We start from the raw sequence: 17,500 nt of genomic DNA, 5'->3' as shown, positions 1-17,500 counted from the left end.
AGCACTCACTCACTGCTAGCGTAATGTTCTGGTTGGTAGCTAGCTAGCACTCACTCACTGCTAGCGTAATGTTCTAGTTGGTAGCTAGCTAGCACTCACTCACTGCTAGCGTAATGTTCTAGTTGGTAGCTAGCTAGCACTCACTCACTGCTAGCGTAATGTTCTGGTTGGTAGCTAGCTAGCACTCACTCACTGCTAGCGTAATGTTCTGGTTGGTAGCTAGCTAGCACTCACTCACTGCTAGCACCGTCATGAAAAAGGGCATGAGGGAAGCCCTAGAATTTGATATAGTGAGAATGCTGTGGAACAGATAATGTTGAAAAGTCATCTTTAGACATGTCCTACTTTTCTTAAATGTAGTTTGGTAATTCACGAAAATTGCGTTTGAAAATGTTTTTTTTTGCTTTGGGGTAACCTAGGTAACCACAGGTTGTTTTCCCCACAGGCGGGCATTCTACCCAATACTGACTGGGACTATATATGCTATATCTCAATCAATAAAAAAAGTAAAAATATTCTGGACTTCATGTTGTCCACCTACATTTTTTAAAGTTAGGAGCACCAGTGCTACCAATGAAAAAAAAAAAAAAAGTTAATTTCATAGTAGTTGTTTTGTGGTGGTCATGGTTACCTCTCTACGGTCCAGGCTGTATAATTGTGTGGTATATCAGCAGAGTGACTGGTCCAGTCTCCGGTCGGAAGCTCTCTGGTTTGCAGGCTGTAGTACCGTAGGGGGGAGGAGCCTGTCGTCCCGGCAACCCAGTGGAGGCGGAGCCTACGAGACTGGACCTCCCCCTGGGGGACGGACAACTTCCTGGGGGGGGAGGGACGCTCTGGAGGGGGGAGAGAGAGGTAGAGAGACAGAGAGACCGAGAGATAGAGAGAGAAAGCGACAGAGAGAGAGATAAATAGGGGGAGAGAGAGATTTAACTGACCATGTAAATAAAGTCTATTAAACTGAGAGACAGAGATCTCCATAGTCAGTTGATCCTTGTGCTTGTGTCTAAAACCCCCAACAGAGCAGAACTCTATCAGTTCAGCTGCTAGTATCATGGAACAACAGAGCTTTGAGTCACACCACACTATAACCAATGGTGTGTGTGTGTTTGTGTGTTACCATACCAGTGTGTATCCAGCTAGCACGTTTGGTTCCTTGGAAGTTGTGGGAGCCCAGTCTGTGGCATTGTGTTGTGTCATAGATGGATGACACAACACAACGCCACAGATGATGTCATAGATGGATGACACAACACAACGCCACAGATGATGTCATAGATGGATGACACAACACAACGCCACAGATGATGTCATAGATGGATGACACAACACAACGCCACAGATGATGTCATAGATAGATGACACAAAACAACGCCACAGATGATGTCATAGATAGATGTCTCAAGTTTTGAAGGAGCGTGCAATTGGCATGCTGACTACAGGAATGTCCACCAGAACTGTTGCCAGAGAATAGAATGTTAGTTTTCCAACCATAAGCTGCCTCCAACGTCGTTTTAGAGAATTTGGCAGTACGTCCAACCGGCCACACAACCGAAGACCACGTGTATGGCGTCTTGTGGGCGAGCGTTTTGCTGATGTCAACGTTGTGAACAGAGTGCCCCATGGTGGAGGTGGGGATAGGGTATGGGCAGGCATAAGCTACAGACAACGAACACAATTCCATTTTATCGATGGCAATTTGATTGCACAGAGATACCGTGACGAGATCCTGAGGCCCATTGTTGTGCCATTCATCCGCCGCCATCACCTCATGTTTCAGTATGATAATGCACAGCCCCATGTCACAAGGATCTGGACACAATTCCTAGAAGATAAAAATGTCCCAGTTCTTCCATGGCCTGCAAACTCATAAGACAAGTCACACATTGAGCATGTTTGGGATGCTCTGGATCAACATGTACAACAGTGTGTTCCATTTCCAGCCAATATCCAGCAACTTCAACCACAGTCATTGAAGAGGAGTGGGACAACATTCCACAGGCCACAATCAACAGCCTGATCAACTCTATGTGAAGGAGATGTGTCGCGCTGCATGAGGAAAATGGTGGTCACACCAGACACTGACTGGTTTTCTGATCCATGCCCCTATTTTTCTTTTTTAAGGTATCTGTGACCAACAGATGAATGAATATCTGTATTCCCAGTCATGTGAAATCTATAGATTAGGGCCTAATTTATTTATTTCCATTGACTGATTTCCTTGTATGAACTGTAACTCAGTAAAATCTTAGAAATTGTTGGGTGTTGTGTTTAAATTTTGAAAGGTATACATTCATATTGTCCTGGTGTTCATATTATGGTCCTGGTGTTCATATTGTCCTGGTGTTCATATTGTGGTCCTGGTGTTCATATTGTGGTCCTGGTGTTCATATTGTGGTCCTGGTGTTCATATTGTGGTCCTGGTGTTCATATTGTCCTGGTGTTCATATTCTGGTCCTGGTGTTCATATTGTGGTCCTGGTGTTCATATTGTGGTCCTGGTGTTCATATTGTGGTCCTGGTGTTCATATGGTCCTGGTGTTCATATTGTGGACCTGGTGTTCATATTGTCCTGGTGTTCATATTGTGGTCCTGGTGTTCATATTGTCCTGGTGTTCATATTGTCCTGGTGTTCATATTGTGGTCTTGGTGTTCATATTGTGGTCCTGGTGTTCATATTGTGGTCCTGGTGTTCATATTGTGGTCCTGGTGTTCATATTGTGGTCCTGGTGTTCATATTGTGGTCCTGGTGTTCATATTGTCCTGGTGTTCATATTGTGGTCCTGGTGTTCATATGGTCCTGGTGTTCATATTGTGGTCCTGGTGTTCATATTGTCCTGGTGTTCATATTGTCCTGGTGTTCATATTGTGGTCCTGGTGTTCATAGTGTGGTCCTGGTGTTCATATGGTCCTGGTGTTCATATTGTGGTCCTGGTGTTCATATTGTCCTGGTGTTCATATTGTGGTCCTGGTGTTCATATGGTCCTGGTGTTCATATTGTGGTCCTGGTGTTCATATTGAGGTCCTGGTGTTCATATTGTCCTGGTGTTCATATTGTCCTGGTGTTCATATTGTGGTCCTGGTGTTCATATTGTCCTGGTGTTCATATTGTCCTGGTGTTCATATTGTGGTCCTGGTGTTCATATTGTGGTCCTGGTGTTCATATTGTGGTCCTGGTGTTCATATTGTGGTCCTGGTGTTCATATGGTCCTGGTGTTCATATTGTGGTCCTGGTGTTCATATTGTCCTGGTGTTCATATTGTCTTGGTGTTCATATTGTCCTGGTGTTCATATTGTCCTGGTGTTCATATTGTGGTCCTGGTGTTCATATTGTGGTCCTGGTGTTCATATTGTCCTGGTGTTCATATTGTGGTCCTGGTGTTCATATTGTCCTGGTGTTCCTATTGTGGTCCTGGTGTTCATATTGTGGTCCTGGTGTTCATATTGTGGTCCTGGTGTTCATATTGTGGTCCTGGTGTTCATATTGTGGTCCTGGTGTTCATATTGTGGTCCTGGTGTTCATATTGTGGTCCTGGTGTTTATATTGTCCTGGTGTTCATATTGTGGTCCTGGTGTTCATATTGTGGTCCTGGTGTTCATATTGTGGTCCTGGTGTTCATATTGTGGTCCTGGTGTTCATATTGTCCTGGTGTTCATATTGTGGTCCTGGTGTTCATATTGTGGTCCTGGTGTTCATATTGTGGTCCTGGTGTTCATATTGTGGTCCTGGTGTTTATATTGTGGTCCTGGTGTTCATATTGTCCTGGTGTTCATGTTGTCCTGGTGTTCATATTGTGGTCCTGGTGTTCATATTGTGGTCCTGGTGTTCATATTGCGGTCCTGGTGTTCATATTGTGGTCCTGGTGTTCATATGGTCCTGGTGTTCATATTGTCCTGGTGTTCATATTGTGGTCCTGGTGTTCATATTGTGGTCCTGGTGTTCATATGGTCCTGGTGTTCATATTGTGGTCCTGGTGTTCATATTGTGGTCCTGGTGTTCATATTGTGGTCCTGGTGTTCATATTGTGGTCCTGGTGTTCATATTGTTGTCCTGGTGTTCATGTTGTCCTGGTGTTCATATTGTGGTCCTGGTGTTCATAATGTGGTCCTGGTGTTCATATTGTGGTCCTGGTGTTCATATTGTGGTCCTGGTGTTCATATTGTTGTCCTGGTGTTCATATTGTGTTCCTGGTGTTCATATTGTGGTCCTGGTGTTCATATTGTGGTCCTGGTGTTCATATTGTGGTCCTGGTGTTCATATTGTGGTCCTGGTGTTCATGTTGTCCTGGTGTTCATATTGTGGTCCTGGTGTTCATATTATGGTCCTGGTGTTCATATTGTCCTGGTGTTCATATTGTGGTCCTGGTGTTCATATTGTGGTCCTGGTGTTCATATTGTGGTCCTGGTGTTCATATTGTGGTCCTGGTGTTCATATTGTGGTCCTGGTGTTCATATTGTCCTGGTGTTCATATTGTCCTGGTGTTCATATTGTGGTCCTGGTGTTCATAGTGTGGTCCTGGTGTTCATATTGTGGTCCTGGTGTTCATATTGTGGTCCTGGTGTTCATATTGTCCTGGTGTTCATATTGTGGTCCTGGTGTTCATATTGTGGTCTTGGTGTTCATATTGTGGTCCTGGTGTTCATATTGTGGTCCTGGTGTTCATATTGTCCTGGTGTTCATATTGTGGTCCTGGTGTTCATATTGTGGTCCTGGTGTTCATATTGTGGTCCTGGTGTTCATATTGTGGTCCTGGTGTTCATATTGTCCTGGTGTTCATATTGTGGTCCTGGTGTTCATATTGTGGTCTGGTGTTCATATTGTGGTCCTGGTGTTCATATTGTGGTCCTGGTGTTCATATTGTGGTCCTGGTGTTCATATTGTGGTCCTGGTGTTCATATTGTGGTCCTGGTGTTCATATTGTGGTCCTGGTGTTCATATTGTCCTGGTGTTCATATTGTGGTCCTGGTGTTCATATTGTGGTCCTGGTGTTCATATTGTCCTGGTGTTCATATTGTGGTCCTGGTGTTCATATTGTCCTGGTGTTCATATTGTGGTCCTGGTGTTCATATTGTGGTCCTGGTGTTCATATTGTGGTCCTGGTGTTCATATTGTGGTCCTGGTGTCCATATTGTCTTGGTGTTCATATTGTGCTGCTGCTCCAGTTTCAACTGTTCTGCCTGCGGCTATGGAACCCTGACCTGTTCACCGGACGTGCTTGTTGCACCCTCGACAACTACTATGATTATTATTATTTCACCATGCTGGTCATTTATGAACATTTTAACATCTTGACCATGTTCTGTTATAATATCCACCCTGCACAGCCATAAGAGGACTGGCCACACCTCATAGCCTGGTTCCTCTCTAGGTTTCTTCCTAGGTTTTTGGCCTTTCGATGGAGTTTTTCCTAGGGAGTATTTCCTAGCCACCGTGCTTCTTTCACATGCTTTGCTTGCTGTTTGGGGTTTTAGGCTGGGTTTCTGTACAGCACTTTGAGATATCAGCTGATGTATGAAGGGGTATATAAACATTTATTTTATTTGATTTGATTTGATATTGTGGTCCTGGTGTCCATATTGTCTTGGTGTTCATATTGTCCTGGTGTTCATATTGTCCTGGTGTTCATATGGTCCTGGTGTTCATATTGTGGTCCTGGTGTTCATATTGTGGTCCTGGTGTTCATATTGTGGTCCTGGTGTTCATATTGTGGTCCTGGTGTTCATATTGTGGTCCTGGTGTTCATATTGTGGTCCTGGTGTTCATATTGTGGTCCTGGTGTTCATATTGTGGTCCTGGTGTTCATGTTGTCCTGGTGTTCATATTGTGGTCCTGGTGTTCATATTGTCCTGGTGTTCATATTGTGGTCCTGGTGTTCATATTGTGGTCCTGGTGTTCATATTGTGGTCTTGGTGTTCATATTGTGGTCCTGGTGTTCATATTGTGGTCCTGGTGTTCATATTGTGGTTCTGGTGTTCATATTGTGGTCCTGGTGTTCATATGGTCCTGGTGTTCATATGGTCCTGGTGTTCATATTGTGGTCCTGGTGTTCGTATTGTGGTCCTGGTGTTCATATGGTCCTGGTGTTCATATTGTGGTCCTGGTGTTAATATTGTGGTCCTGGTGTTCATATTGTGGTCCTGGTGTTCATATTGTGGTCCTGGTGTTCATATTGTGGTCCTGGTGTTCATATTGTCCTGGTGTTCGATGTGGTCCTGGTGTTCATATTGTGGTCCTGGTGTTCATATTGTGGTCCTGGTGTTCATATTGTCCTGGTGTTCATATTGTGGTCCTGGTGTTCATATTGTCCTGGTGTTCATATTGTGGTCCTGGTGTTCATATTGTCCTGGTGTTCATATTGTGGTCCTGGTGTTCATATTGTCCTGGTGTTCATATTGTGGTCCTGGTGTTCATATTGTGGTCCTGGTGTTCATATTGTGGTCCTGGTGTTCATATTGTCCTGGTGTTCATATTGTGGTCCTGGTGTTCATATTGTGGTCCTGGTGTTCATATTGTGGTCCTGGTGTTCATATGGTCCTGGTGTTCATATTGTCCTGGTGTTCATATTGTCCTGGTGTTCATATTGTGGTCCTGGTGTTCATATTGTGGTCCTGGTGTTCATATGGTCCTGGTGTTCATATTGTGGTCCTGGTGTTCATATTGTGGTCCTGGTGTTCATATTGTGGTCCTGGTGTTCATATTGTGGTCCTGGTGTTCATGTTGTCCTGGTGTTCATATTGTGGTCCTGGTGTTCATATTGTGGTCCTGGTGTTCATATTGTGGTCCTGGTGTTCATATTGTGGTCCTGGTGTTCATAGTGTGGTCCTGGTGTTCATATTGTGGTCCTGGTGTTCATATTGTGGTCCTGGTGTTCATATTGTTCCTGGTGTTCATATTGTGGTCCTGGTGTTCATATTGTGGTCCTGGTGTTCATATTGTGGTCCTGGTGTTCATATTGTCCTGGTGTTCATATTGTGGTCCTGGTGTTCATATTGTGGTCCTGGTGTTCATATTGTGGTCCTGGTGTTCATATTGTGGTCCTGGTGTTCATATTGTGGTCCTGGTGTTCATATTGTGGTCCTGGTGTTCATATTGTGGTCCTGGTGTTCATATTGTGGTCCTGGTGTTCATAGTTGTCCTGGTGTTCATATTGTGGTCCTGGTGTTCATATTGTGGTCCTGGTGTTCATATTGAGGTCCTGGTGTTCATATTGTGGTCCTGGTGTTCATATTGTGGTCCTGGTGTTCATATTGTGGTCCTGGTGTTCATATTGTGGTCCTGGTGTTCATATTGTGGTCCTGGTGTTCATATTGTGGTCCTGGTGTTCATATTGTGGTCCTGGTGTTCATATTGTGGTCCTGGTGTTCATATTGTGGTCCTGGTGTTCATATTGTGGTCCTGGTGTTCATATTGTGGTCCTGGTGTTCATATTGTGGTCCTGGTGTTCATATTGTCCTGGTGTTCATATTGTCCTGGTGTTCATATTGTGGTCCTGGTGTTCATATTGTGGTCCTGGTGTTCATATTGGGTCCTGGTGTTCATATTGTGGTCCTGGTGTTCATATTGTTGTCCTGGTGTTCATATTGTGGTCCTGGTGTTCATATTGTGGTCCTGGTGTTCATATTGGTCCTGGTGTTCATATTGTCCTGGTGTTCATATTGTGGTCCTGGTGTTCATATTGTGGTCCTGGTGTTCATATTGTGGTCCTGGTGTTCATATTGTCCTGGTGTTCATATTGTCCTGGTGTTCATATTGTGGTCCTGGTGTTCATATTGTGGTCCTGGTGTTCATATTGTGGTCCTGGTGTTTATATTGTGGTCCTGGTGTTCATATTGTCCTGGTGTTCATATTGTCTTGGTGTTCATATTGTGGTCCTGGTGTTCATATTGTGGTCCTGGTGTTCATATTGTCCTGGTGTTCATATTGTCCTGGTGTTCATATTGTGGTCCTGGTGTTCATATTGTGGTCCTGGTGTTCATATTGTGGTCCTGGTGTTCATATGGTCCTGGTGTTCATATTGTGGTCTGGTGTTCATATTGTGGTCCTGGTGTTCATATTGTCCTGGTGTTCATATTGTCCTGGTGTTCATATTGTCCTGGTGTTCATATTGTGGTCCTGGTGTTCATATGTGGTCCTGGTGTTCATATTGTGGTCCTGGTGTTCATATTGTGGTCCTGGTGTTCATATTGTGGTCCTGGTGTTCATATTGTCCTGGTGTTCATATTGTGGTTCTGGTGTTCATATTGTGGTCCTGGTGTTCATATTGTCCTGGTGTTCATATTGTCCTGGTGTTCATATTGTCCTGGTGTTCATATTGTGGTCCTGGTGTTCATATTGTCCTGGTGTTCATATTGTGGTCCTGGTGTTCATATTGTGGTCCTGGTGTTCATATTGTGGTCCTGGTGTTCATATTGTGGTCCTGGTGTTCATATTGTCCTGGTGTTCATATTGTGGTCCTGGTGTTCATATTGTGGTCCTGGTGTTCATATTGTCCTGGTGTTCATATTGTGGTCCTGGTGTTCATATTGTGTCCTGGTGTTCATATTGTCCTGGTGTTCATATTGTGGTCCTGGTGTTCATATTGTGGTCCTGGTGTTCATATTGTGGTCCTGGTGTTCATATTGGTCCTGGTGTTCATATGTGTCCTGGTGTTCATATTGTGGTCCTGGTGTTCATATTGGTCCTGGTGTTCATATTGTGGTCCTGGTGTTCATATTGTGGTCCTGGTGTTCATATTGTGGTCCTGGTGTTCATATTGTGGTCCTGGTGTTCATATTGGTCCTGGTGTTCATATTGTGGTCCTGGTGTTCATATTGTGGTCCTGGTGTTCATATTGTGGTCCTGGTGTTCATATTGTCCTGGTGTTCATATTGTGGTCCTGGTGTTCATATTGTGGTCCTGGTGTTCATATTGTGGTCCTGGTGTTCATATTGTGGTCCTGGTGTTCATATTGTGGTCCTGGTGTTCATATTGTCTGGTGTTCATATTGTGGTCCTGGTGTTCATATTGTGGTCCTGGTGTTCATAAGAGTCTCATGCCAAAGCGTTGTGTACACATGTGTGATATTCAATTAGGAACTGTTAAATGGTTCACCGTGGTCGCTCAGTAAATCACGCGTCTCCGTGCAAATCCATTGGCACAGATAAACACACACACACACACACACACACACACACACACACACACACACACACACACACACACACACACACACACACACACACACACACACACACACACACACACACACACACACACACACACACACACACACACACACACACACAGTGACAGGGGGTGACAGCAGTGTAATTGTTTAATTTCAGATCGTTATCAATCTGACTGGTAATAACATCCTCATTGATTCTCTGTAAACATGAATCTGTTCACAAACACACGCAATCTTTCTCTCCCTCCTATTGGATACAGTCTCAGAATAATACTACTACACACTTTAATACTCTCATTGTTGTAGAACAGAGCTACTAAAACAGATGATCTCAGTTTATAATGAGTAATGTAGCTCAGCTCTGTGTCTCTGTACTGTGTCTCTGTGTACTGTGCCTCTGTGTCTCTGTGTACTGTGTCTCTGTGTACTGTGCCTCTGTGTCTCTGTGTCTCTGTGTACTGTGTCTCTGTGTACTGTGTCTCTGTGTCTCTGTGTACTGTGTCTCTGTGTACTGTGTCTCTGTGTCTCTGTGTCTCTGTGTACTGTGTCTCTGTGTCTCTGTGTACTGTGTCTCTGTGTACTGTGTCTCTGTGTCTCTGTGTCTCTGTGTACTGTGTCTCTGTGTCTCTGTGTACTGTGTCTCTGTGTACTGTGTCTCTGTGTCTCTGTGTGTCTCTTACCTCTGCGTTCGGTGGTGATAACTACAGCTTCCTCAGCTCTGCCCCATCCCTGAGAGGTCCTAGCGGTCAACTTGAACACATAGGCCTGGTCTCCGGTCAAACCGCTGACTGTAAACTGACGCGCGGTCGACCCCACCTCCACCGTAGTGAACCGCATGGGGTCACCAGCATCCAGACGGTACGCTATCTGATAACCTACGAGAGGGGAAGAGGGAGGACGGCGGGGAGGAGGAGAGAGAAGTGAGGAGGAGGTAGGGAGGGGGAGGAGAGGGGTGAAGGGAGGAGGAGAGAGAAGTGAGGAGGAGGTAGGGAGGGGGAGGAGAGGGGTGAAGGGAGGAGAGGAGAAGAGGGAGAGGAAGGGAGGGGGAGGAGAGGGGTGGAGGGAGGAGAGGAGAAGAGGGAGAGGAAGGGAGGGGGAGGAGAGGGGTGGAAGGGGAGAGGAGAAGAGGGAAAGAGACAGAAAGAGAGAAAGAGTTACTTTATGTAGAATCCTGGTGTTCTGGTGAGGGTGTTTGTGGGTAGGGGGGTAGTTTGTGTGTGTGTGTGTGTGTGTGTCTGTGTGTGTGTCTGTGTGTCTGTGTGTCTGTGTGTGTGTGTGTGTGTGTGTGTGTGTGTGTGTGTGTGTGTGTGTGTGTGTGTGTGTGTGTGTGTGTGTGTGTGTGTGTGTGTGTGTGTGTGTGTGTGTGGCCTACTTTAGATCCTAGAGCCCAAAGGGAGATGACAGGAAACAGGCTTTCAACAAGATCAGCACACACATACATATACACACACCTCATTGCCATTCTTTCTGAGGGAGATTTTAGTTAAAGGGCTTTACCGGCATGGGAAACATATGCTAACATTGCTAAAGCAAGTGAAATAGATAATAAACAAAAGTGAAATAAACAATAAAAAATGACAGCAAACATTACAAATCAAATTGTATTTGTCACATGCGCCAAATACAACATGTGTAGACTGTACAGTGAAATGCTTACTTACAAGCCCTTAACCAAAAATTCTTTAAGAAGTTAAGATTATTATTTTTTAAATAAGTAAAAAGTGAAAGTAACAAATAATTAAACAGCAGCAGTAAAATAACAAATTATGCTATATACAGGGGATACCGGTACAGAGTCAATATGGAGGCTGTATACAGGGGGTACCGGTACAGAGTCAATGTGGAGACTATATACAGGGGGGTACCGGTACAGAGTCAATGTGGAGGTTGTATACAGGGGGGTACCGGTACAGAGTCAATGTGGAGGCTATATACGGGGGGGGTACCGGTACAGAGTCAATGTGGAGGCTGTATACAGGGGGGTACCGGTAACAGAGTCAATGTGGAGACTATATACAGGGGAGGTACCGGTACAGAGTCAATGTGGAGGCTGTATACAGGGGGTACCGGTACAGAGTCAATGTGGAGGCTATATACAGGGGGGTACCGGTACAGAGTCAATGTGGAGGCTATATACAGGGGGGGTACCGGTACAGAGTCAATGTGGAGGCTATATACAGGGGGTACCGGTACAGAGTCAATGTGGAGACTATATACAGGGGGGTACCGGTACAGAGTCAATGTGGAGGCTGTATACAGGGGGTACCGGTACAGAGTCAATGTGGAGGCTATATACAGGGGGGTACCGGTACAGAGTCAATGTGGAGGCTATATACAGGGGGGTACCGGTACAGAGTCAATGTGGAGGCTATATACAGGGGGTACCGGTACAGAGTCAATGTGGAGGCTGTATACAGGGGGTACCGGTACAGAGTCAATGTGGAGACTGTATACAGGGGGTACCGGTACAGAGTCAATGTGGAGGCTATATACAGGAGGTACCGGTACAGAGTCCATGTGGAGACTATATACAGGGGGGTACCGGTACAGAGTCAATGTGGAGGCTATATACAGGGGGTACCGGTACAGAGTCAATGTGGAGGCTATATACAGGGGGTACCGGTACAGAGTCAATGTGGAGGCTATATACAGGAGGTACCGGTACAGAGTCAATGTAGAGGCTATATACAGGGGGTACCGGTACAGTGTCAATGTGGAGGCTATATACAGGGGGGGGTACCAGTACAGAGTCAATGTGGAGGCTATATACAGGGGATACCGGTACAGAGCCAATGTGGAGGCTATATACAGGGGGTACCGGTACAGAGCCAATGTGGAGGCTATATACAGGGGGTACCGGTACCGAGTCAATGTGCAGGCTATATACAGGGGGTTACCGGTACAGAGTCAATGTGGAGGCTATATACAGGGGGTACCGGTACAGAGTCAATGTGGAGGCTATATACAGGGTGGTACCGGTACAGAGCCAATGTGGAGGCTATATACAGGGGGTACCGGTACAGAGTCAATGTGCAGTAATATGTACATGTTGGTAGAGGTAAAGTGACTATGCATAGATTATAAACAGAGAGTAGCAGCAGCGTAAAAGAGGGTTCTGGGAAGCCCTTTGATTAGAAATTAGATGTTTAGGAGTCTTATGGCTTGGCGGTAGAAGCTGTTTAGAAGCCTCTTGGACCTAGACTTGGCGCTCCGGTACCGCTTGCCGTGCAGTAGCAGAGAGAACAGTCTATGACTAGGGTGTCTGGAGTCTTTGACAATTTTTAGGGCCTTCCTCTGACACCGCCTGGTATAGAGGTCCTGGATGGCAGGAAGCTTGGCCCCGGTGATGTACTGGGCCGTACGCATTACCCTCTGTAGTGCCTTGCGGTCGGAGGCCGAGCAGTTGCCATACCAGGCAGTGATGCAACCAGTCAGGATGCTCTCGATGTTGCAGGTGTAGAACCTTTTGAGGATCTGAGGACCCATGCCAAATCTTTTCAGCCTCCTGAGGGGGAATAGGCTTTGTCGTGCCCTCTTCACGATTGTCTTAGTGTGTTTGGACCAAAAGAATAAAGACATTTCAAATGTCATATTATGTATATATACACTGTTGTAATGATGTGCAAAAGGGAAACGAAATAAACATAAATATAGGTTGTGTTTGTTCTTCACTGGTTGCCCTTTTCTTGTGGCAACAGGTCACACATCTTGCTGCTGTGGTGGCACACTAGTATTTCACCCAATAGATACGGGAGTGTATCAAAATTGGATTTGTTTTCGAATTCTTTGTGGGTCTGTGTAATCTGAGGGAAATATGTGTCTCTAATATGGTCATACATTTGGCAGGAGGTTGGGAAGTGCAGCTCAGTTTCCACCTCATTGTGTGGGCAGTGTGTACATAGCCTGTCTTCGCTTGAGAGCCAGGTCTGCCTACGGCGGCCTTTCTCAATAGCAAGGCTATGCTCACTGAGTCTGTACATAGTCACAGAGAATACCATAACCTAAGACTGTGTTAGTCCACTGAGCTAAATCAAGACTGTGTTAGTCCACTGAGCTAAATCAAGACTGTGTTCGTCCACTGAGCTAAATCAAGACTGTGTTCGTCCACTGAGCTAAATCAAGACTGTGTTCGTCCACTGAGCTAAATCAAGACTGTGTTCGTCCACTGAGCTAAATCAAGACTGTGTTAGTCCACTGAGCTAAATCAAGACTGTGTTAGTCCACTGAGCTAAATCAAGACTGTGTTAGTCCACTGAGCTGAAGACAAGACTGTGTTAGTCCACTGAGCTAAATCAAGACTGTTAGTCCACTGAGCTAAATCAAGACTGTGTTCGTCCACTGAGCTAAATCAAGACTGTGTTAGTCCACTGAGCTGAAGACAAGACTGTTTTAGTCCACTGAGCTAAATCAAGACTGTGTTAGTCCACTGAGCTGAAGACAAGACTGTGTTAGTCCACTGAGCTAAATCAAGACTGTGTTCGTCCACTGAGCTAAATCAAGACTGTGTTAGTCCACTGAGCTAAAGACAAGGCTTCAGGACTAAGGCAACCTTACTCTGTATTCAGTACACACATCTCACACACACACACGTATCTTATACACCCCCCCCCCCCTTCTCTCCCGTCCCCTTGGCAGTGACCCATGGTGTGTTTTTGAGCGGTATGGTTTGTGTCCGATACTCTGCCCTGCGCCCAGCTGGCCATGTAATTACAGTACACACTCACACACCTCTCTACCTTCCACCCCACTGATCCCTGACCGTGCCTCCTACACCCCACTGATCCTGACCGTGCCTCCTACACCCCACTGATCCCTGACCGTGCCTCCTACACCCACTGATCCCTGACCGTGCCTCCTACACCCCACTGATCCCTGACCGTGTCTCCTACACCCCACTGATCCTGACCGTGCCTCCTACATCCCACTGATCCCTGACCGTGCCTCCTACACCCCACTGATCCGTGACCGTGCCTCCTACACCCCACTGATCCCTGACCGTGTCTCCTACACCCCACTGATCCCTGACCGTGCCTCCTACACCCCACTGATCCCTGACCGTGCCTCCTACATCCCACTGATCCCTGACCGTGCCTCCTACACCCCACGGATCCCTGACCGTGTCTCCTACACCCCACTGATCCCTGACCGTGTCTCCTACACCCCACTGATCCCTGACCGTGCCTCCTACACCCCACTGATCCCTGACCGTGCCTCCTACACCCCACTGATCCCTGACCGTGTCTCCTACACCCCACTGATCCCTGACCGTGCCTCCTACACCCCACTGATCCCTGACCGTGCCTCCTACACCCCACTGATCCCTGACCGTGCCTCCTACACCCCACTGATCCCTGACCGTGCCTCCTACACCCCACTGATCCCTGACCGTGCCTCCTACACCTCACTGGTCACTCAAAAAGACCACATGAGGATCATGATAAAACAAAGAGTGTGTGTGTGTGACATTATTAATAACACCAGTAGAGATGATCTCGATCTGTTCAGATCGGCAATCTATGATCCCGTTGTCATGGTGATAATCTCATCACATAGCGATTATAGAGTCATCTCCATCTAGAGAAATAACACCTTTATATCACACTGTGGGTGTTATCCTACTTTATATCACACTGTGGGTGTTATCCTACTTTATATCACACTGTGGGTGTTATCCTACTTTATATCACACTGTGGGTGTTATCCTACTTTATATCACACTTTGGGTGTGTGTGTGTTATCCTACTTTCTTTTCAGGCTTCCTTCTTTTCACTCTGTCATTTAGGTTAGTATTGTGGAGTAACTATAATGTTGTTGATCCATCCTCAGTTTTCTCATATCACAGCCATTAAACTCTGTAACTGTTTTAAAGTCACCATTGGCCTCATGGTGAAATCCCTGAGCGGTTTCCTTCCTCTCTGGCAACTGAGTTAGGAAGGACGTCTGTATCTTCGTAGTGACTGGGTGTATTGATACACCATCCAAAGTGTAATTAATAACGTCCCCATGCTCAAAGGGATCTTCAATGTGTTTAGTTGTAGCCATATACCAATAGGTTTCCTTATTTGTGAGGCATTGGAAAACCTCCCTGGTCTCTGTGGTTGAATCTGTGTTTGAAATTCACTGCTCGACTGAGGGACCTTACAGATAATTGTATGTGTGGGGTACAGAGATGAGGTAGTCATTCACAACTCATGTTAAACACTATTATTGCACACAGAGTGAATCTGTGCAACTTATTATGTGACTTGTTAAGCACATTTTTACTCCTGAACTTATTTAGGCGTTTCTATAAGAAAGGGGTTGAATACTTATTGACTCAAGACAGTTCAGCTGTTAATTTGTTAACATTTCTAAAACATAATTCCACTTTGACATTATGGGGTTTTATGTGTAGGACAGTCTCTCTCTCTCTCTCTCTCTCTCTCTCTCTCTCTCTCTCTCTCTCTCTCTCTCTCTCTCTCTCTCTCTCTCTCTCTCTCTCTCTCTCTCTCTCTCTCTCTCTCTCTCTCTCTCTCTCTCTCTCTCTCTCTCTCTCTCTCTCTCTCTCTCTCTCTCTCCTCTCTCTCTCTCTCTCTCTCTCTCTCTCTCCTCTCTCTCTCTCTCTCTCCTCTCTCTCTCTCTCTCTCCTGTGCTTCTGAGGCGAGGAAAGACAGATGCCCTCTGTCAAATGGAGGTGTCACGCTAAATGTCCTCCCCCCTGCAAACCCCCCCACATCACTCTGTCTGTCCTTGCCCGCAGAGGACAAAACAACACTATTCCTTCTCCTTTCTATCATTTTCTCTATTCAGCTCTACACCTGTCCTTGCCACCTCACCCCTCTGAGAATCCCTGTCTGCTGTCTTCTCTCTAGATCTATCTATCTCTTCTATATCTATAGTCCCTGTCTGCTGTCTTCTCTCTAGATCTATCTATCTCTTCTATATCTATCTATATCTATAGTCCCTGTCTGCTGCCTTCTCTCTAGATCTCTCTCTCTCTTCTATTTCACTCTATATCTATAGTCCCTGTCTGCTGCTGTCTCTATAGATATCTCTCTCTCTCTTCTATTTCACTCTATATCTATCCTCCTCTTTTCTCCCTCTCCCAGGTTTCAATATATTCTCTCTCCCATTAGAACACTTTCATTTACACTTCCAGGACTCCTGTGTCTGTGTGTGTGTCTTAGTGTGTGTGTCTGAGTGTGTCTGTGTGTGTGTCTTAGTGTGTGTGTCTGAGTGTGTGTGTGTGTGTGTCTTAGTCTGTGTGTCTAAGTGTGTGGAGGGTCTTGCATCAGTAAGTTTAATAGTTCTGCTCCCTACGGACATGTTGGTGAGTGATAGACAGACACACACAGACAGACACACGGTGCCATCGGAGCAGAGCACAGTGTTTGAACTGCACACTTAGAAAAAAAGGTTACCATAGGGTTCCCTTTTTTGGTTCCAGGTAGAACCCTCTGTGGAAACGGTTCTACATGGAACCCAAGAGGGTTCTACCTGGAACCAAAAAGGGTTCTTCAAAGGGTTCTCTTATGAGGACAACCCAAGGACCCTAATTGGTCCTGTGTCCCGGCGAATGGATCTTCAGAATACATCTTCTACTGGATATGATTACAATGTTACAGACGGTGTTAAGACTGTGTGTCTGTGTGAGTGTGTGTTAAGACTGTGTGTCTGTGTGAGTGTGTGTTAAGACTGTGTGTCTGTGTGAGTGTGTGTTAAGACTGTGTGTCTGTGTGAGTGTGTGTTAAGACTGTGTGTCTGTGTGAGTGTGTTAAGACTGTGTGTCTGTGTGAGTGTGTGTTAAGACTGTGTGTCTGTGTGAGTGTGTGTTAAGACTGTGTGTCTGTGTGAGTGTGTGTTAAGACTGTGTGTCTGTGTGAGTGTGTTAAGACTGTGTGTCTGTGTTAAGACTGTGTGTCTGTGTGAGTGTGTGTTAAGACTGTGTGTCTGTGTGAGTGTGTGTTAAGACTGTGTGTCTGTGTGAGTGTGTGTTAAGACTGTGTGTCTGTGTGAGTGTGTGTTAAGACTGTGTGTCTGTGTGAGTGTGTTAAGACTGTGTGTCTGTGTGAGTGTGTTAAGACTGTGTGTCTGTGTGAGTGTGTGTTAAGACTGTGTGTCTGTGTGAGTGTGTGTTAAGACTTTGTCTCACCCATGATAATCCCGTTGGGGTCAGTAGGAGGCTGCCACACCACCCTGACAGACGTCAGACTAACCTCTGGAAACAACAGCCTCACTGGGGGACCTGGAACTATAGAGAGAGGAGGGAGGAGGGGGAAGGGAGGAGGGGGAAGGGAGGAGGGGGGACGAGGAATTTATTATCATTTAACCTTCACAACATCATTAAAACACAGAACA

At 45.8% G+C, this 17,500-nt stretch overlaps 1 protein-coding gene across 3 annotated transcripts in view; it reads right to left on the bottom strand.

The window, feature by feature from the left end:
* Nucleotides 1-17,500, bottom strand: part of LOC106593331 (protein sidekick-1) — a 143,789-nt gene that overhangs the window by 71,886 nt on the left and 54,403 nt on the right. For all 3 annotated transcript variants that reach the window (XM_082958517.1, XM_082958519.1, XM_082958518.1), the window contains 3 exons: nt 17,295-17,393; nt 9,844-10,038; nt 632-833 (listed from right to left, as the gene is read on the bottom strand). In XM_082958517.1, the coding sequence (XP_082814643.1) occupies nt 632-833; nt 9,844-10,038; nt 17,295-17,393 (496 nt within the window). The remainder of the gene's footprint in view (nt 1-631; nt 834-9,843; nt 10,039-17,294; nt 17,394-17,500) is intronic.

This window comes from Salmo salar, chromosome 12, assembly GCF_965601325.2.
Source record: "Salmo salar chromosome 12, fSalSal1, whole genome shotgun sequence".
Taxonomy (NCBI): Eukaryota; Metazoa; Chordata; class Actinopteri; order Salmoniformes; family Salmonidae; genus Salmo; species Salmo salar.
Note: the sequence above shows the minus strand (reverse complement) of the source record. Positions and strands in the feature narration are given on the sequence as shown.